Source organism: Amphiura filiformis, chromosome 4 (assembly GCF_039555335.1).
Source record: "Amphiura filiformis chromosome 4, Afil_fr2py, whole genome shotgun sequence".
NCBI lineage: Eukaryota > Metazoa > Echinodermata > Ophiuroidea > Amphilepidida > Amphiuridae > Amphiura > Amphiura filiformis.
In genome coordinates, this window is record NC_092631.1 from 26980521 (window position 1) to 27002896 (window position 22376).

Consider the following 22376-nt stretch of genomic DNA (forward strand, 5'->3'; position numbering starts at 1 on the left):
CAAGTAGTGCATTTTCAAGGTTATATGTAGCAAATCCCAATTTTAAAAATGGATTTAGGCACAAAATAAGTTCAGCGTACCGCTTACTATACACAAAATATCTAATTCTCGATCATGAGAGCCAACTTGGGTACGCACAGGGATTTGCGTCTAGCGTACTACACAAAGACCGGTGTTTATACTGCACAAACACAGCTTTTGAGAATTGGCCAATCACACGGTAGTTGCTAGGCAAGGTAAAGGTTCGTTCATGTAGTTTGTGTGATCGTGTTATTAAAAGTACGCTGACACAGAAGGTACATCCTCTTATGATCGTGAATTAGTTATTTTGCCTATAAGACCTGGGAATCTGTTCAACTGAGTTTTTTTACATCATTATTTTCACCATCACACCATAATAAAACACTCTCTGTCAAAAAAAAATCTGAACAGGTGCAAACCACACAATTGGGCTATGCCATTTAAAATCCATACACCACCTTATGGAAGACATGCCTTAATCTATACACGGGGGGTGGAGATTTCAAATGGAGCCACCCATTCAGGTAATCCCTTTTGAAACTCACACTCCCTGTGTGGAAGATTAAGGTCATGTCTTCATAGGAGTGTTAGGATTTCAACTAGAAAATCCCAATGCAGTATCACAGGCATGCAAATTTCAAGTACCCTGCCCAGTTGAAGCACAGGTGGAAAGTGACCTGAAAGCACTGTGTAAATAAATAGCACACACAAACACACACACAAACTATAACTAAGTGGTCCTCATAATATTGGTTCGGATCCATTCCAATCCACTACAGCATCATTCCATCTGCAAATAACAACATGATTAAGATGTGTATCAGCAAAAAAGAAGAAAAAAACAGGAAAAAGGGCATAGATAAGTTTGTCTTAGAAACTTTTAGCTTTCTTTTTACACAGGATTTCTTTTTTACTGCATTTTGTACCACTTTTTATAACACTTCACAACTAAAACTTTATGATGCACTAAAAATATTGATCTTTGGTGTGCAGAATAGTCTTGATGCAACATTTCTCCATGTCCTCCCTATATTTAGATCTTGAACATCAATCTCTATACTGTCTCATCTCAAGTTGAGAGTAACGCCATGTTGGATTTCGCAGTGGCTGATTGTGTCACCAACGAACAGACAAATTGCCCTTCTACATGTGTGTGTGCGCCCCGCAGGATTAGATTAGTATGCATGATTTGAATATGTCACTGCGAAATCCAACATGGCGTTACTCTCAACTAGAGATGAGACAGACTGACACTATATGATATACTTTTTTGCATTTCTCAATAATAATATGCAATCGGATCACCCCGATATTTTGAATAACTTACTTTGTTCTTATGCAGTGTTCTAGCGGAGGAACAAGATCATCCTCATCATGAGATGGACATGACTGGGTTGTGTCTGGTAATAAGACAAATAAAAACAATAATAAAAATGTCATCAATAAATTCAAATTTTTTTGTTAATCGGTATCCAGTTATGATGTACTGTGATTTGTGACAAATAATTCTAGCCTAGATTCAGCTCAAAATCACGTCACAAATCAGTAGTCTGGACTTATCTATCAAACATAATCCATCTACTGTAAAGAAGATGTGGTAAGAATTCTCTGTTAACCCTATTCTATTACCCCCTATCAATTTCGTGCCATATGGCACAAAATGGCTTAATATGCATGTAAAAAAATTATTTACACAAATAAGGTCTTATCTTTGGAATAGTTTTGATAATTTATCACTTCTCTATCAACAAAACACCTTTTTTCCTAATACAACTACCATTAGCACATCATAAAATGGTTTAAACTGTTGGAAACCTGCATATTTTGACCATTTTTAGGCCAAATTATGCCCTAAAAATAGCCCAAAAATGTCCATAAACTTTTTAAATATGGTCCAAAGTAACTCGGATTTCTTTTTATTATATGTAGAAACACGGCAGTGTATTCAAAACTGCATAAAAATGCCACATTGATGTACTCATACACTTCAAAATTGTAAATGAAAATAACTTTTTGATCATATTTGGCTATGAGCTCATTAATTATTCATGAGCTAATTTGCATAATATTTACATAATTAAATATTAAACTTGTTTTTCTAAAAGCTTAAAGTCCAAGCTTGCCAATGGTATGCCACTTATTGGTTTTTACCTAACCAATAACACTGCAACGCAGTAGTTAATATGATACCTCCACACCACTCAAATATACCACTTTTGTGGGGGTAATAGAACAGGGTTAATCTGTGGGTGCCTGAGGTGGGTGCACACTTTATCAGTGGCGTACCAGGCCACACATTTCCAAGGGGGTTGGCAAAATTGTACAGTCGTTCCTCTGACCTACTCCCAGAATTACTTTACTGGGACAAATGCCTGAGAAAGGGTTGTAAGACGATTAACAAAAGATCGCAGATTTACGCTCATAATCCCTCATTGTAATATATTCACCAAATTACCTGTTCTCTTACATGATGGATTAACTGAGAAAGGAACATAACAATTGAAATTTGAATATTAAAAAGATCCAAAATTAAGTTAATTTTGCTCTGACACATCGCAAATTACTTCATCCTGGTATTTTAAGCTTCATTGCCTTTCATATAAAGTTGAAGAGCATGTTATGTTTGAGCAATTTGAGAACATTTTAATGAAAACAGCTCATATTTTTCAGTTGATAATATGCGCTCACACTTTGTTACTCCAGAATAGTACAACAACAGCTTACCTATACTAAGTTTAATTTCCTCTTGTTGCCGTGCCAAGCCATCATAATAGTAGAGATCAAATCTTCTCTCGGCTCGCCAGTCGCTCAGTAACTCCTTTTTGAGACTGAAGAGAACACTGAAATGACTCTCACTGCACACTACCCAAATCGGCCACTTTGGTGTCTTGTAATTGATGCCAACCTGCATAACGAGTTGTTGGTTTAGTAAAAAATTTACATTTTGCTCTTTCCATAATAATAATCAACATTATGCCTGTGTCGTAAGTAATGAGCTTGATGTTTTTGGCGACATATATTGAGTCTACATCTGGTTGCTCTATTTGAAAAGTGACTAGCTAGCATATAAATTAGAAGTTGATAGTATGAACTCAAGTCAAATTGAAAGTGATGTAAATCACAACTGCTGGTAACAATTGAAGCCCAGATAGCTTTGGCACAATCAATACTAAAGTTTTTGTCAGAGCAGGATGGCACTTGTTTACATTTTGAGAGCGTGCAGAGCGTAAATAAGGAAGTGGGGTTCTGATTGGCTGAATCAATCGTATGACAATCATAGTAACAGACCAATAATCTGATTGACCGATTGTGTGTGAAATCGTTGGTCAGCGCCCTTAAAGTGAAAACAAAGCTCCGCTCATTGTTGCTCATTAACAGGGCGCTCGCGTCAATCTGAGCAAGGGAGTGCCGTCTTCTCTTAAACCCAGTGTAGGGTTTGATATCTAGCTTGTCTCTTGACCGAGTACTGCACCCGCTAGTATGATATGGGTATTCGCCAATCGCATGGCCATCTCAAAATGAGGTTATACCTGCAAAGTGTGTACTGTGTGTACGTACGCCTGATCAAACACGCGTTTTGATTACCGTGTACACTTTGCAAAAGCCTTCTGGTGCATTACTAGAAAAGTGTGAGAAACAAATATACACATTTTGATTTTGCGCATGCGTTTGCATGGGGAACCTTGGTAGCAAGATGGCAGATCCATGCAAAGGGCAAATAAGGCAGTAAATCATCATTTTGTAATGCAAGTTTACAGTATCCATTTTGATTTGAGTGAATTTTGGTCTTTTGGGGCAACTTTGCTCACAACTAGGATATAATGTATTTTTTTAAACACTGAAAATAATTATTACCCCCAAGACCTTTCTATATCTTCTATATATGTTTATTTTAAGTACTCCCTTTCTCTTTACTTTTTCACATAACATTGGGGCAAAATTCATAATTAAATCACAGAAAACAATCTGAGCATCAAGTTTCATTGGCTGCATCATTTAGTCTACAGTTCTTATTATTTTACATTGAATTGATACATTATTTTGCATCAAAAATGTCCACTTTGAATTTCACAACACAATGACTTTGTAAGTCTCGGGCCACTAATTAGGTCAAATACAGTACATGAAACCACATAATACTCACTTGACATGAGCCATAATGCTCAAACAATGACAGCAATCCAATTTCACTCCTTCCAGTTATTCCTTTCAGGATAGATTTCTCTCCTCCGCCGGAGTCTAGCTCCATAATATCATTGAATACATTAGACACTGCTTTACCTGTGAGAATAAGATTTACCATTTCCTGTATAGAAAAAATAAACATGATTTAGTGAATACCATTTAAATGAGTGTGATGGATGAAATCTTGTGATAAATCTCTTCTTGGTGATAATAGATTTCATGTCGCATGGCCTTTGCTATGGAAATTTTTCCTTGTCACATTCATGAAGCACCAACCACACCACTGACTGTTTCAGAAGTGATCTGAAACTCACTTGAACCCTGTACTTTCATTTCATGTTTGTTAGTTTTACATGTTTTGTTTGTGTTTTGACATTTGTTAGAACTGCAATCACCTTTGGAAATGGCACCACATGAATGTGTTTAATGTAATGTACTGGGTTAAGGGTTTCAATCCCGAGTCAAACGCTGAGTCCTGATTTTTTTCCCTTTCAAAATGTTCATATGCCAGTTCGCTCGAGTCCCAAAATCATCATTTAAATCATAATTTCTAGGACTTACATCATGTATATTTTACGATCCTCACATATATCAATTATCAATTGTGTCTTGCATTGTCTTACACCTTGCTAGGGTGAAGCATATAGGCCGCCTCCTTCATTATCAACCGTGCAAAATGTTCTGCGATATAAAGGCATAATTTGAGGTCTGGTGTAGATCATTTTCCTGAACATCTCAAGTCATATAATTATTCATTCTATTACAATCATCAATCAATCGATTGATAAACCAATCAAACATCAATCAATCAATCACATAAATGATCATCTCACCTGTGTACAGTAGCCATGTGCTCCCATTAGTTTATTTGTTGGTTCATCCATGTCTTCTATGACCCTATAAGAGCAATGTAAGAGATACATATTAAATGTACGTCTGTAATATCGTTATGAATTCGGCAGACAGCCGAATCCGGATTCGGCTTTTGGTAAATTCATTTTACGCATGCATTACTTTTGAATTAGAGAACAAGGGATCAATGCTGTACATAATAGAGGGCAGCATATCAATATTTTAACGGAGATCAGATGATAACAGCATAATAAGTAATCAAAAGAGGGCGACATAGAGGGATAGCTAACGGTGCATCGCAGTACGGTCAACGGCTATAACCGTTAAAAATCGATATGCTGCCCTCTATAGGTAAAGCATAGATCCCTTGTTCTCTAATTCAAAAATAATGCATTCGTAAAATGAATTTACCAAAAGCCAAATCCGGATTCGGCCGTTTGCCGAATTCATAACGATATGATTTTCATTCAAAAGAGATAGCTCCACAATCAACTCACACAGACAGAAAAATGAGGACCTCAATGAGGCCATAACTTTATCCTATCTAACCAACCAACTGTGACCCTACCTATACCCCTCACCCTGTGGACCTTTGGCATACATATATTACATTACTTGCGATATTTTATGTTACTTCAGATCTTCTGAATATAGTCATTTCACCAATTATGTTCTTGGTTATCGCATGTCCAATTTTTCTTGTATGTAAATGCTACTGCCTTCATGGCTCTATAGTGAAGAAGGAAGAAGTACAGCCATTTCGTCTTGGTTTGCGAGAATCAAAATCCGTCATAGTCACTGCATTTATTGTATGATACAATGTGAGAAAAGTTGATTCTCGCAACAGACTGTTACGAGAATGGATTCTGTGATTCTCATCGAAATCTAGGCCCTGCATGATGTTTCGGGCTAATACTTTGCCAACAGCAATTACCTTCTTTACAATTGTCTTTACAAGTTACATCTTTTTACCATGTGAGGGTCAATGAAAACAGCTGACCAAAGCTATGAAAAAAGGAAGCAACATAATTGGGAAGTACATATAAGATAACCCCTTTTTACCTCATTAGGCTGCACTGGGCTTACCTGTCTATTGTTCTTGACAAGATGGCACAATAGAGAAATAAGATACATCCACTCCTTGAGGCATCCACAAATACACCAATATTGGCTGTCACAAAGTCCTGTATATCTTCTTTGCTCTTAAAATGATTCAAGACCAACTGCAATGGTGAAAATATTCCATTGATCAGAAAATTTAACAAGAAGCATTTTGCAAAATTTTTCAACATCGTTTCTACCACTGAAAAATAAAAGCAAATAGGATAAGCGCACAAGTGTTTTGGTATACACAATTCCTTGCACTTTTTTATGTGCATTTCATTTCCAGTTGATACAAATGGATGAAAATCAATCAATAGTTTTTAGTTAAAAACCCTTAAATTTGTTGTTCACAACACATACCGGTATAGAGTGATTTTTCCAAATTTTACATTTCACATAGTGACGTATTAAGTTTAGAGCTAGCTATAAACTATTTAGTTATTCCTTTTTAACTATTAAAGATACAGTTTAATAGTTTGAACCTTAAACCTTTGAGCCTCCGTTACTCGTAACATATCCTTCAAACACATAGAGTTACATAAAGGCCCATCATGGTCTTCCGAACCCTTCTGCTTCAGAAAAGGGTTTTTTCAAGGTGACCCCCTCTCACCAATCATCTTTTTAACCATTTTCAAACCAATAATTCAACATCTTAAGAATTTCTCACAAATATATTGTGTCCTTCACATACGCCACTATGTGTTGCAACCAGCGAATGGTATAACATATTTGACCACACGATACTTACAGTTTCTGAAAGGCCATCCCTTTTGACTTTGCCACCAACAGTAAATTGCACTTTAGATGATGGTCTGTAAAATAATGAAAAACAAAATCAACTACTGCAAATCTGATTTTCAAAATTAGCTTTACCTAGACAAACACCTCTTGTGCCTATTTCTTGTCATTATTATGTATCGAAAACCCTTCTGTTATTTCCTTGTGGTACATGTCTACATACGGATCTGCTTGATGTCAGCATCCATGTCGATGACAGCACTACCTCCCTGTAACCAGCCTATTTAATACTGATTATAGTATTCTTGGTGATTTTTTGACAGACAAATCCAATGTTTTTCACTCACTTTTCTGAGCTTTCGATGACCAGGCTCGCTGCACTTCCCGCTGTGCGACTTGGTAGTCTCATTCCCACAGGTTAGTGATTGGCTAAACAGCGAGTCAAAGACGTGATTCAAAGAATACATCACTATGTCTACATCCCTATAGAAAACAACCATGAATTGAGACAAAAGGATGTATTCTCTGGATCACGTCTTTGACTCGCTGCTTAGCCAATCACCAACCTGTGGAATGCGACTACCAAGTCCCACGGCAGGGAGCCTGGACATCTGTGATCAAGATGACATAACCAATCATCGAAAGCTCAGAAAAGTGAGTAAAAAACATTGGATTTGTCTATCAAAAAATCCTACAAAAGAAACTCTTCAGTGTTCACAATGTGTGATTATTACAATCAGTATTGATTTGATTACATATTTCGCAGTTATACTTACAGGGCTACGATAGCTTCTTTGTTCTCCCCAGCCCTCCATAAGACATGACTTATAGCTTTAGCTAAACATTGTGTTCTCTGCTTGGGCAGCGGTTGTAAACTACCTATAGTAGGTACACGGCTGTCCATGAACAGCAACTGTTGCAGCATACAGGCTTGTATTGAAGCTAATACACCGCATGGACCACCCTGTATAATGGAGGAAAAACAAAGAAAGAAAGAATGAGTTTAGTAAGCCCATATCAGGGAAGCACTCCCCATTTGGTGTAGCTTGCTATATGACATCCTCTTTTGCAGGCTACGTACATGTACCCACACACATGTAATTGTTGTTTTGGGGGTAATATTTATATACTATATATGTGGTGTACTTGTGTTTTATCATACATACATGCATACACCCCTACATACATACATGAGAGCTTTTGTTACACGCCATTTCAAAAGATCACAGCGTGAAAAACCAAAACATATGCAAAAAATATACAAGAAACAATTGAAAACAAAAGAAAAATGAAGCAAACAAAATTATGTTTGCGGAAACAGGTGGGTTTTGAGGCCTTTTTTAAAGGCAGAGACTGTTTGAGCACTTCGCACAGATGACGGTAAATTGTTCCAGATCAGAGGTGCATTGTAGGTAAACGCCTTGTCGGCAGCGGATTTAAAAGTCCAACTGCGTATGATCGGCACATTCAAACGCGTGCGATCTGAGGCGGATCTAAGGCCCTTGCGGGGATTCTTAAGTTCCAGACATGATGACAGGTATTCTGGTCCAATGCCGGCAAGGCATTTAAAACATACAGCATGGCTTTGTATTGATGAGCACAATTTTTTCTCTTTCCCTGCACCAAAATCATCTCCTCAGTAAGAGTGGTCATTCACCATACCTAATCAAACCTGTGGGGGTTGTTAGTGAAAAGGTGGTTACAGTGATGTGTGGCAAATTTGAGGTGCATTTTCTGGCTTTTATGGTATAACTGTGAGTTGCAATTTTCAGAAAATTGGTTTAGAGATGGGGTATTATTTTTTCACAATTTTCTTCAAAAAAGTGCAGATTTTAAAATTCGGCATATTTTGGGGTATGTTTGCAATATTCCAGCTGCATATCCATACTTAATCCAAAATCAAGAACCCTTCAGTATCAAACATGACTCTGCTTTCAACACACTGTCCTCAGGGGAGAAAAATGGAATACATATCTGTGTATGGTACTTAAACATGTATACCCTATTACCCCCATCCCTACAGGGTACTTTCAAGGACATGTGTAAGATCCTTGGATGGTGGATTATAGATCCTCGAGGAAATATCATGATTTCAAGTTGTAGTCCTTTATAGTAAAACCAATGCCATACCTGCCAACCTACCAAAGTCAGAATGAGGGATATTGAGGCCAAAACCTTGTACATGTACACAAACCAGATACCCACAAATTCAAAGACTTGAGGTGTGGAATACTTTCAGAATTCAGAGAAGGTTTTGCAGGTCTGAATTTATCACAATAGACTAAAGGGAATGCTATAGCAAATTTTAAAGTTACATTTTCATCATTTTCTGCTATTCTTACATTTAAATTTGCCATCACTGAAATTTTCAGAAAACAGGACTGTCCCTCATTTTCACTTTGGTAAACCCCAAATGAGGGACAGTCCCTCAAAATGAGGGACAGTTGGCAGGTCTGCAATGCAGTTGTGCACAAATATGAACAAATGAACACACCCACACATCCTCATTACCTTTTGTTGAACAATGCCATATTCTAATTTAGATAAATCACAGAATGGTAATCCCTGCATGGTCCATTCTTCATTAAAACATCCTGAAGGACTTCCAAATAGAAGAGTCTTCAATTCCTAGAAAAGACAAACAAATTATAACATTCAATGTTAGTCTAACTCATGAATATCTTACACCAAGGATACACCGGAAACTTGAGAGATACCAAATGCATACTACCGTAAAGTAACGTTCGCCTAATGGCGCACATGGGCTCCTTTGCCTTGGGGTAAATTTCATGTACAAATTGAGAGCCCCTCCTCTGAAAATCCTAACAAGAATTAAGGGTATGTGCCCTTATTTGCTGCTGAAATTTTTACGGGAGGGCACTGTTAGATTGTGCCTAAAATTCCAGTTATGTCAAGGCAACCAATAGCGCCATTAGGCGAACGTTTACGGTATTATACGTCCCAGCTACGGTGACACCTCGAGATGTCACACTGGACACATTCATTGTCAGAGTAAGTTTGTGTGTGTGAATGCAATGGATCTGCAATCAATACAGCTTTGATTTACTAGGAATTGAACAGAGCACTTGTCTCGTCAAACCACTCTGATACCTCTTTGAAAGTGACAGGTGTCATCGAAGCTGAAACAGATAATAACACTAAACTACACAAGAAAATGACTTTGAAACCCAACCCATAATTATCTACTGTGGGAAGTATCGGTAGGTTCTGAAATTATCTTTTAAATTAAATATAGTGTATACAGGAAAGGTGTGTGGGTTGTTAAAAATGTTTTTAAATTATCATAGACTATTCCAGTTGAAACCCATACACCCCTTACATAAGATATAACTTTAATCTTCCACACAGGGAGTGTGTATTTCAAATGGGATTCATACCTGATTGAGTGATCCCTGTATGAGGGAGATTAAAGTCATGTCTTCCATAGGGTATATGGCTTTCAACTGGAATAGCCTAAGATTACTTACCATAGCTTGCTTCATGGTGATTGGTCTTGCATCAACAGCTTTGGTTGCCTTAGTAACTGTTGGTCCCAGATGTAAATCACCTAACTCTTCATCTAAATCATCTATATCACCGATCTCAATATCACCAAAAGTAGTAGCTGTTTTAGGCTCTTTTTTACTTCTTGAAGATTTTCTAGATGAGGATACAAAATATCAAGATACAAAAGTATATTGAAAAACTGTGCCAAAATTTACAGTAATCTGGTAAGTCTGCACTACAAAATCCAGCCAAAATATCCAAGGGGGAAACTTGCAAAATTGTCCCCAACTGCACAGGTCCTCAGGGGTATGATTCAGGGAGACGGGAAGTCCTTTATTTATTTACATTTTTGTGTCTGGTGTGCAAGATCATCAAAAGACGCTTTCATCAACTTATTCTTCTACGTAAGTCTGAATTATCACTCACAACATGGGGCACCCAACTGTGCACATTGTGAACAAATATCCAACCTTTGCCAATTGACTACAAAATTCTTGTGTCCATGACACACGTTTTCACTCATCCCTCCCTTGAATTATACCCCTGAGGACCTGTGCAATTTTGCCTCCCTTGGATATAATGCCGGTAAGCCACTGCTCACAACCCACTGTATCACAGTCATGTTCTATCTTATCCAGATTCTTTTTAAGTCTTGTTAACCCCATAATGAACTTGCGACACCAAATGGGGTTGCAACCTTCTAGTTGGGAAGTCCTGCTATAGGGTAGATTAAAGTATACTACCAGGTGGACAGTGGCATAGCTTGGAGGTGTGGCGCCCTTGGGAAAGGCACCCCCTTACTGAAACAATTACGCACAGAGTACTAATTTGGTTATATTCTGTCTCAAAATGGTCCTTTAAATGACTATTTATGTTGAAATGCATGCGAAGATTACAAAAATGTTGACTTTCACCCCTTGGAGGGGGTGTAGAATCAATCGCGGAGGTGCTGAATTGGTTGATTTGGTGCCCCCCTAAGATGGCCTCAGGGCATATGCCCTCCCTTCTCCCCCCTAGCTATGCCACTGGCTGGACATCTTACCCTGTTTCTGTACTTCTTCTTGACTTTGATCTTGAGTTAGGTCTCTCCACCATTTCATCATGCAATAAGTCCACCTCACCATCAAGAATCCTTGATTCACTTTTCACTTTGTTTTTAGGCAAAACGCCATTTTGCTGTGGTTCTTCTGCTTTGCTTCCATCTAAATTAAAACCGAAATCTTTGAGTTTGCTTGGTGATCGGTCCTTTGTTATATTAGATGGTTTGTCCAACATGGAATCAAGTTCTGCATCGATGGAATCTTTCAAATTTAACGGCTCCCGAGAACTTTTCTTATGTCTCCTTCTGGATGAGTCCTGCAGGAAACAAAAGCAGCCTGTGGGTAATGTTGTGATTTTGAATGGTAAGAAAAATCCAATCACTATAAAAGGTCATACAAAGAAAAGAAGCAGATTAGTAAATTATGTGCATAAAATGTGTCCCTGTTGAATTAAGGTTTGACACTATTTTAAAGTGTTGCGATTTGGTAGTTCACAGCATCTTGTGAATGGTAGTCAGCTTTGGCAAAAATCGCATTGCTCATTTCATAGCGAGTGTGTAAAAGAATTCAAATATCACAGATATACTTTTGTAGGTCCTGTGGTTCTTGAGTTATGTTGTAGGAGGGCTGAACACCTGCAACATTTACATAAACGTACATAACTCATTAGCAACAATAAATCAAGCAAGGTTTCAAAGTACCGTATATGGTTTGTAGAATGAACTTTTGCAAAACATCAAAGTGTTATTTTTCAATAATATATTGATTTACATAATGAAAATCGAAAACAAAACATGGGGAGAAACAAAACCCCCAATACCCCTTTAAACCTAACGACCAAAGGGCTTTTTGGAAGGGAAAGAAGGTAGAAATAAAGAGAGGAAACAAACAAAGAAAATATTTGCTATGGGTGGGATTCGAACTAGAGACCCCTCGCATTCCAAGCACTAGGGTGCCGGCACTTAGCCACGGGTCTTACACTGTCCAGGCCAGCAAATTTGTGTCCATATATCACTTAGGGTGATTGCATCATCACATCCCGTGGGGTGCAATCAAGCGCAGTGAAGTTGTTTGTAGTGTTTTGTAGTACTCAGGTTTGTTAGGGTTAATTTAAGCCTATATTGAATTTTGATAGTAGTTATCCAAACTTCATTTGACAGGGCCACAAATCTTAAGACAGGCAAAATTTCCTAGTTGTCCCACTTAGCACTGGTTATGTGCTCAAAGTACTGTACCATGACGACAATCCAACTCCTAAACTACATAAATATCAAACTTGATCTGCTGCCAGGTATAGTATGTGAAATTTATAATCATCCAATTGAAATAAACTGTAACTTCTAAACCTAGAACTAGATTTCTTTATAAGATGACCCATTGAAAGAATATAAAATTAATGTCTTTACTGTAAGCCATGCAGTCTCCATTAAGACCCAAGATCATAATATCATATGATTTCCATTTGATTTGGAATTTTGTGCCTAAAGTTGTTTTCTTTAAACTTCCGTGGTCCGGGTACGCGCTGGTGAATTGCGATCGCGTAGAAGTGACAAGGTCGCCTACTACGCGCCGCGCCGAAGACCAATGGGTCAGCCGGCTTGTTGTCAAGTGCATTGATCAGCCAATCAGCGTGATTGTTTATTGCTTTTGTGTTTACGCTCGTGTACGCGATACACACAGGCACGACCACGGAAGTTTAAAGAAAACAACTTTACATGGTACACATATTACTCAAACTTCCTTTAAAGTTCAGTGAATAACATCTGCTTTCTCCAGAGTGGACTTACATCAAGACTACTTGTAATTGGCCCAGCCATGCCTCTACTTCTACTTGCACTACTTGATGGTCTTTCTCCAGACCTCCTTGAAGACCCATGCTTTGTCTCATTCCTGGCATCACTCTTGGAAGTGTTCAAACCCTTGTATACAGCTGGTACTTCCCTGTCTCTGTCCAGTACAGGGGAATCGGTTTGTTGTACGTCAGGTCTCTGTTGCACAGTGAAGACCGCTGTTTTGGGTCTCGCAGTGCCCATATCAGCCTGTGGAAAACCACTGTCTAATTCTGTAAAATTAAAAAGATAAAAAAATGCTCTAGATTAGATCTGATGTAAAACTTTGATCAACAAGATAATAAACAAGGCTCAAATAAATTGTAAAAATACCAAGGAGGGTGTTCAACTAAGTAAGTAAGTGGCAATGTGCATATAAGTTGTGCAATAGGTTGCCAATCAACAAGGAAGATGCTACATGTATATCACAGGTAGCATTAGACATCATTCGACTGCGGAGCAGGCGACCATAAGTTTCTTCAGCTACATCAGTCTTGAGCCATTGCTGATAGTTGACCTTGACTCAGCATGCTGTCAATATCCCCCCAAAAGACACTGGATGTATTTCCAGAACAATGTTTGTTGCCGTCCGCGTTTCCTCTTGCCATGAGTTGAGACATACAATGGACGCATCCCCCGCTTACTATAACAACAGGCTGGGTGCTGTTACTATGTGGATGGGTCTACTGTATGAATAGATTTTCTCTAGTACCACTATGACAATGGGTTGATTATAGTAAGACAACTATAACACCTGTTACACCACTTGCCAAATTTTGTGACAAGATATCATGAGAATCAAAAACGATTCCAGCAATTTGCAACAAAATTGAAGGCCTGTAGTTCTCATGCAAAAGTATTCATGCTAGTGTGAACTGGAGTGTGAACCAGTTAGGTCTGTAAGGTTGAGTAAAGCCCCTTTTCAACCAGTTTTACACTCCACTGAAATACTATGGGTCCAATATGTAGACTTATTATTAGAATGGGTCATTTATTCAGCCAACTATATGAATGAGTCCATATTTTCTACAATTTGCATACTATAAATATGGGTCGGTCACTTTCTTACCTGTTGGAGACCTGTACAATACATCTACACCCCTTGCTAAAGGTAGTAGGTACCCCCTCTCCGATGAGGGATAATTTGAGAGAAATTGAGACATTGAGAGACAAGCCTAAGAGTGAGAGTGGGCAGGAAGGTGAGACCAAGACAAACAAACTGTGAGGTAGGAAAAGCTCAAAGACAGAGCAAGAGGGAGAGAGAGAGACACAGAGAGACAAATAAGAGACAGAGACCAAGACTGGGACAGCCAGTGAGATATATACATTGTAGAGAGAGACTTCTTAAGTGTATATTTGTGTATTACCAACATAGACGACAAATATACAGACCATTCACCGACAGGTAAAGTCCAGCATCATCTGTTATTGAGGGCCAAACGTTCGATGAAGCACGTGCACAATTACGCTATACCATTCTGAGCCTATAACCGCATATTTCTTAAAAGCAATCCTGCCTTTTTTTCACATGAACGTATATATAGGCAGCATAGAGCTGATATAGTATAATACAGCTCCATGGTAGCCACAAACGGCGTGTGTGGGATTTGTTACACAGGCGTTCAAACAATCGGCCCTCATGAATATGCAAGAATTCTCAGCATACGAAGCATGGGGATTTTGCCTGTTGGTAAATGGTCTGTTTATTTTTTATCTATGATTACCAAACTGGTCCTCCTCTACAACAGTTGATTTCCTGCTACTCTTTGAATGGCTGGATTTCTTCTTACTGCTTTTGTCACTGCTGCTGTTTGTTTTATTTCTTTCCTCCACTGATGGCTTTGTTTTTGATTTGGCTGCGGCTGTCAATGGTACTGTATCATCACTGAATTCTTCTATAAAGAACTTAGTCATGACTTCAATCATGGCACGAAGTGGTTCCGCTTGTTTCTGTAACAAAAAATATGAAAGATGCTAGTTTCTTTTGGATAATAATCATTAAAAAGGTATGGTATAATCTTATCATGTTCTATTTTCTATCTTACAATGAGGCCTACCATTAAAAAAATATTTTTCCAAATTTTGAGCAGTATCCCCAATGGACACACTTCTGGTGTTACTACCACAATTCACCATGTTTTTGTTCACCATCTAAATGAAATATATCGTTATGAATTCGGCAGACGGCCGAATTCAGATTCGGCTTTTGGTAAATTCATTTTACGCATGCATTATTTTTGAATTAGAGAACAAGGGATATATGTTTGACCTATAGAGGGCAGCATGTCGATTTATTAACGGCTATCGTCGTTGACCGCACTGCGATGCACCGTTAGCTAACCATTATTATGCTGTTATCATCTGATCTCCGTTAAAAAATTGATATGCTGCCCTCTATTATGTACAGCATTGATCCCTTGTTCTCAAATTTAAATGTAATGCATGCGTAAAATGAATTTACCAAAAGCCGAATCCGGATTCGGCCGTCTGCCGAATTCATAACGATATCTCAGGTGTTGAATTTGACTGAAAAATGTAAGCTTTGTTCTGATACCAAAATTTTAGTTTGATGAAGAAAAATTGGGCATAAGGCTGTTGATCGGGTAACACCTAATAGACTCTCAAAATGGAAAAACAAAACATTGTTTAACCGTAGGCATATTTCACTATATTTGTACTTCTATAAAAAGTACTCTCAAAATGACGTTACATTTTTACCATTTAATTTCAGATCTACCCTTGGGTGCTTGAATTTATTGGCACTCATAATGGAAGCTCAAAAAATTAAATATGTGTCATTTTTTCAAATTTATCATATTCAATGCACAAGACAAATCAAAATAAGCCCAGTTTTAGATGCAGGAGGAAACTGGATAACCTGCAGAAAACGTGGGAGAGCAAGTATGGATTGGAAACCAAATGCACACAAAGTATATAGAAGCCCTGCATGCTTTTTTCGATTGGCTCCAAACAAAGGATTTGAACCGGTGTCCTTCACCGTAATTATTGTGCAGTGCAGTATATTCACTCAAATGTTGTCATCAACCTATTTGATCGTAGTACAGTTGTTATGTGTGTGAGACAAACTGTCGCTGTAGATTGCAATCATGATTTTGTTGAATGCATTTGAGTAGTGCGCCATATTCGGGATATGATACGTCATATGCACAACCTCTATGGACAGAGCGCGAACCTGGGACCTCACCTCAGTGGTGCAAAGCTAGGACAGGACCCCTATGCTAACTGGCTACCTCTTCTACCTGTGTAATTTATAGATTAATCATTGTACATTACCTTGTTGAGTCTAGTCAACCCATGTATATGTATTTCTTTAGCCAGTTGTACTCTATTGCTGATACTATTTTCAGTTCTTGGCCATTCTTCATCCATGGTGAGCAGTGTGCTCTTCAAACCCTGCAGAGTATTAGGTTTATTATCAATAAGAGATCAACATTATTTGAACTTATTTGGTAGCCTAGGTCAGTAAACATGAGTAAGATTTAATCTTTCCCTAGAGAAGTCCTAAATGACTTCTCTAGGGAAAGATTAACATAGAATAAAGTCGAGTGTACACTGTAGAATTTAAATTGGGTTCAGTATTTTCACTTACGCTCTGGAATCCTACTTTTTGATTGTGTATTGCAATTGGAATTCAGGTTCCTCAGTCGGGTGGTCGCTGAAGAATAGAAATTGGGTTGAGCCTTTTCGCTCTTACTTTGGAATCCCCCCTTTTTGTCTGGTTTTATTGGGTTGTGCGCAAAATCTGTGCTTTTATGCTATGGCTGGAATCTTTAACTGCAGATTAGGCTAATGAAAGTTGATTCTTAGTTTCCCATCATCCGCCCGCATCACTTTTCAATTTGACCAAAACTTTCATTATTTTCATAAAAAAGTCAATTACCATATCTGAAAATTGAGATGGAAATAATCAAAATTGAAACTCACTGCTTTCATTGCTTTACACGGTGTCATGCTTCAGCGAATCCGACTAGATTTCGAATGCAACAATCACAAGTTCAAGTTCTCTAGCCTAGAATGTGAAGCTTAAAATTATCGGTGAGCAAATTTGTGGCTAGACTTCTCTAGCAAGCGGTTGCTCAAGAATTACTCGAGAACTCTAGCTTCAAATTTGCACATGATAGTTTCGCATTCGATACTAAAGTAAATGTATGTTGCTATCTCCTTGAATAAGTTCATCAGGATTGTAGATATCAATTATTGGTAAATTATGCTTTACAAATCCACTTGATTACTCACGTTTTTAGATCGTTTCATCTTCCCTACGGAAGACTTCATCAGTAATGTGATGAACCAGCAACACTCCTACTCTCATCTCCAGAGGGTGTAGTTCTTTGCAATAGCTGGTCATATACATGATTGAGTGAGTATGTCGCGATTGTAACGGAAGACGCGATTGTAACGGAAGAGGAGGATAAACAACAGGAGGAGGAACACATCAAGCATGCGCTAAATCAATGTGGATATCCTAACTGGACGATTGAAAAAGTAAAACAACAGATCAGTGATAAGACCAAAGCGAAGAAGAAAGCAAAGGACAAGAACACAGAAAGAAGTAAGGGCATGGTAGTGATACCCTATGTCCAAGGTGTGTCCGAAAGACTGCAACGTGTGTTTAAAAAGCATAACATCCAGACAGCGATGAGACCACACAATACGCTGAAACAAAACCTTGTACACCCCAAAGACAAAATAGAAGCCACCAAAACTTGCGATTGTGTTTATGAAATACCATGCAAAAGTTGCAAGAAGTCGTACATTGGGGAAACCGGCAGACCTTTTCGAGTAAGACTGAAAGAACATTTAAAAAGAATCTGAAAAGTTAACAGAGAGGAAATTCACACGCAGCTGTTCGAAAAGGAGTCGGTCGATGAAATTAACAAGTCCGCCATCACAGACCATGTTTCGCAACAAAAACATGTTATTGATTGGGACGGAGCAAAAGTAATCGACAAAGACTCATGTAAGCAAACCAGATGGATTAGAGAAGCAATGTGGATCAGGAAACGGGGGGCCAACGTTATCAACCACGATGAAGGGACATACTCACTCAATCATGTATATGACCAGCTATTGCAAAGAACTACACCCTCTGGAGATGAGAGTAGGAGTGTTGCTGGTTCATCACATTACTGATGAAGTCTTCCGTAGGAAGATGAAACGTCTAAAAACGTGAGTAATCAAGTGGATTTGTAAAGCATAATTTACCAATAAATAAAAAAAAAAAAGGATGTTGCTATCGTTTTTCCGTCAGTCAGCGTTGCAATTTTTTGCAAACGGAGTTCATTTATTCTGTTAATGTTGACATTTAGATAAAAGTTATTTTGATGAGTCAACTATATCTTTTGAGTAAAGATTGCCTATTTTGAACAGTCAAAAATTTTGTTGAAGTGCAATTTTAGCCAGGGCCGTAGCAAGGTTGTAAAATGTGGGGCGGCCATGACAAATGTGGGGCGGCCAAAATACAAATATATGACCAAATTGAAATAAAGATATAAAGAAAAAGCATAACAAATTTCTGAAAAAGTGGAGCGGCCATGGCATCCCCGGCTGCCCGCTTGCTACGGCCCTGATTTTAGCAACATTTTTGATGCGATCGCCTGTCATGAATTTATGATTGGCTGTGAGCCTGTGTATACTTCTGAACTTCCATTGCTTTACACAGCGTCATGCATGCATGCATGCTTCTGCGAATCCCGACTAGATTTCGAATGCAACCGTCTCTAGCCTCGAATGTGATGCTCATCGGTGAGCAAATTCGTGGCTAGACTTCTCGAGCAAGCAAGCGGTAACATGAAACATGAATCATGATGGAAAGCAGGCAATGCAACTAGTTCGCAACGCAAACTTAGAAAAACGGGCAAACAGACACATCATTTATCGGTATGACATTTTCGTTATTGGTGACGCCCTATCTAAGTTTGCACTGAAGTGCCATCTCAGTTTTGGTGCGCCGACTTGGATCATGTGCTAATGAATTTTTATTTATTCTGGATAAAATAATGGAGTATTTATTACAATTTCAAGCATAGAAGTTTAGGTAAGAAGTACAACAAGCTGTGTAATTAATATTATGACAAACATGCAACTATTTAAGCTACAGGAGCCTTGTATTTTTTAGTGCAAACTCTAATTGAAACCATGCAATTATGTTGCACTAGCTTTTTGTATACACTTAGTCCCATACCGTTGTGCAGAGCTACTACGGTATGGGTTCCTCGTACTAGCATGACTAGCAATGCAACATGTAGGTATGCTAGGTGAATTCAAATTTGCCATCAAACTGCATCATTTTACATATCAAATTAAAGCCCTTAGTAAAGAAAGCCAAAACTGAAAACATTTTTGTCATAGCACTTTCCGTAACAAAGAATTACATCTTGTCAAAGATTGACTTTCATCAAAAAGATTCTGCTAGCAAATTCCCCAAAACGGCATTTAGGGGTGTTTCTAGATCTTGGTCTCATGGCGATAGCAGCTTTTTTAATGGAACTGCTATCAAAATCCTCTAAAATTCCATGTGCGCGACTTGATTATCACCATAAAAAATCATATATTTGGGTCAAGTGAAGTATAGAAAACATATTTGTAGGTTTCCTTCACCGACCTATTCTCGAAAAAAATTCAAATTTCTATGTAAATATGCATTGTGTTTGGGCCCCGGTCTCGGCAAATTTCGCTGACTAGCAAATTTATGTGTTAAAGGGCATTTAAGTGATCCACAGCCTCATCCCCCACTTTTCTCAAAAAAAGTTGAGATTTTTATATCACTGGAAACCTCTGGCTATATAATGTTTGTGTACAAAATATTTCTTGCAGATGAATTCGTTTTGCAAAGATATCGTGAAATCGTCTATGGTGCAGTGATACACATAATCATGCATAACTCGCAATTTATGCACAATTGGAATCAACTGAAATTTTGGGAATAGGCTTTTTTCGTGGATATGTACTGAAAAATGTCATAAAAAGGAGGATGCTAGGATCACGAAACACTCCTTTAACTAAGGTTTGCCTGGGATACCTACAACATGAACATTCACATTGGCATTGCATGATTGACGTGATTGTCAGACGTGCACAATTGAACGATCGGCCCTAATGACATGCGAGAATTAATTCACAACATACAAAGTACGGGGGCTTAGGCTGTTTGCGAATAGTATATGCATCTCTTTAGTAGTTTCTGGGTATAGCGTTCTGTTGTCAAGCACGAAAACAACATTGAATTTGAATTGACTGAAAATTGACAGTCCACGGCTAACTTTGTATCCAACAAAATTACCTTTCTGCTCAAGTATTCTCGAACAAGAGATGCGGCTAAATTCTCTATGTACTCTTTTTCCATTTTCTTGCAGATTTGTCACACGAAGTTAAAACAAAATGGAGAAATTCAATGTTGTTCCTATAACAACAAACGTTCCTATATTTTCGCCCTGTAAGCTGTCATTTTGAAATTATCCCTTTTTAATAACGAGCACCGAGACATTGTACGGAAGCAAAAAAAGGACACGATGAGATGATCACGTGATATGAAATGACGAGAGATATATTTTTAATTTTTTCGTATACTGTTTTAGTGTCAATTTCGCTTTAACACGGAATAAAGCAACATTTACTTTCAAAACGATTTTCTGAATCGATTTTACAAAAATGATAAAAAATATCCTGAATACATTTTTTGTGAGTTTTGAAAATTAGGTGTAGATAGGCCTATGGCACGATTTAGGGGCAAAAAAAACCTCTCATACATCATAATTGTTCTTAAAAGACATTAAACAATGCCCTGTAGATAAAAAATAAAATAAACCACATTACATTACACTGACCGTCATAATAATTACCTTTAATTATACAATAAAATAAAAGAATTAGCTTTTGAAACCTCACAAAACAAAGTCAAACAAAAGATAAAGTTTGTTTGAGATATTTCAATGCCTAATAATTTCCCTCATAATGCATCAACAAATTTTCTTATGTTTAGACGTTGTTTTATTAGGCTTTTTATGATAATAGGCCTATCAGGGAAATCATAAAAAAATCCAGATGCTTTAATATTTCAAATCCTCATCATTTCCCTCATATTACAATATAAAAACAAAAGAAGTACATTTTGAAAGCCCGATAAAACACAAACAAAAGAATAAATTTGTTTGAGATGTTTATTTCAATTTAATAATCATAATTGCCCTCATAATACAATATCAAAAAAACTTTCTATTATTAAGTTTTCTATTATGCCTATAAGGGAAATTATAAGAATTCACTTTTTAAAGATGCTTATTTCAAATCCTCAAAATTTCCCTCATATTGCAATATAAAACAAAATAATTGGATTTTGAAACTCTCATAAAACAAAGCCAAACATAAGAATCCACTTATCGAGATGGTTGATATATTTTTTTTGCTATCGTACCGGCAATTACGGCATGTTTTCATTTTATAACACAGAAGATAATTCATACATTTAGCGTTTTGATCGGGCAATTATTATAGCCATGAAGCCTAATGAACATGCTGAAGCATCACCTCTTTTTATAAATCAGTCTCGTTTTGCATTTTTGTCTCTTTATTTTCCCCATCACGTTCCTGATAAGAAACTCCGTTGGTACATTTTTATGTTTAATGATTTTCCTATCTAGGCCTACTAAAGATAGCAAATAATACAAAACATATAGCATTTTGATCGGTCAATTATTATCCCCAAAGCGTACTGAATCATCACGAGATTTATTTGTTCATAACGTGCGCCCAGCGTTAGGCAATTTTTTTTTCACGTGTTTTGCAGTTTTGCTTTGCTATCTTCTGAAGATACTAGTAGTAGCATACGGTATTAGCCTTGATCGAGGCTAATTGCTCCTTCCTTATTCTCTATTCATGCCATGCATAGGACCTATGACTATGTATAATCAAAGTATTTAGTATTATCAGTGGTAGAAGTATCATAATTATACTGGACTCCCTCAGATATTTAGTCGGGTCAGATTTTTTTTTTTTTTTGCGCTGGCTTCTTATATGAGTAAAATTTTCACTCTGCAAAGAGTGAAATTTCAATCTTTTTAGAGTGAAATTTTCAATCTTT

The 22376-nt window shown here is 37.6% G+C and overlaps 1 protein-coding gene across 1 annotated transcript; it reads right to left on the bottom strand.

Annotated features, from left to right (window-relative positions):
- Positions 1-555: 555 nt before the first annotated feature.
- LOC140150756 (probable ubiquitin carboxyl-terminal hydrolase MINDY-4) lies at positions 556-20744 on the bottom strand. The gene is made up of 15 exons (XM_072172859.1): positions 20580-20744; positions 16571-16690; positions 15001-15226; positions 13235-13509; positions 11450-11763; positions 10389-10560; positions 9412-9528; positions 7677-7864; positions 6911-6974; positions 6145-6281; positions 5040-5103; positions 4166-4327; positions 2746-2926; positions 1349-1421; positions 556-811 (listed from the first exon to the last, which is right to left on the bottom strand). The coding sequence occupies exons 1-15, from the start codon at positions 20640-20642 to the stop codon at positions 763-765; spliced, it is 2205 nt and encodes a 734-aa protein (XP_072028960.1). The 5' UTR covers positions 20643-20744; the 3' UTR covers positions 556-762.
- Positions 20745-22376: the final 1632 nt, after the last annotated feature.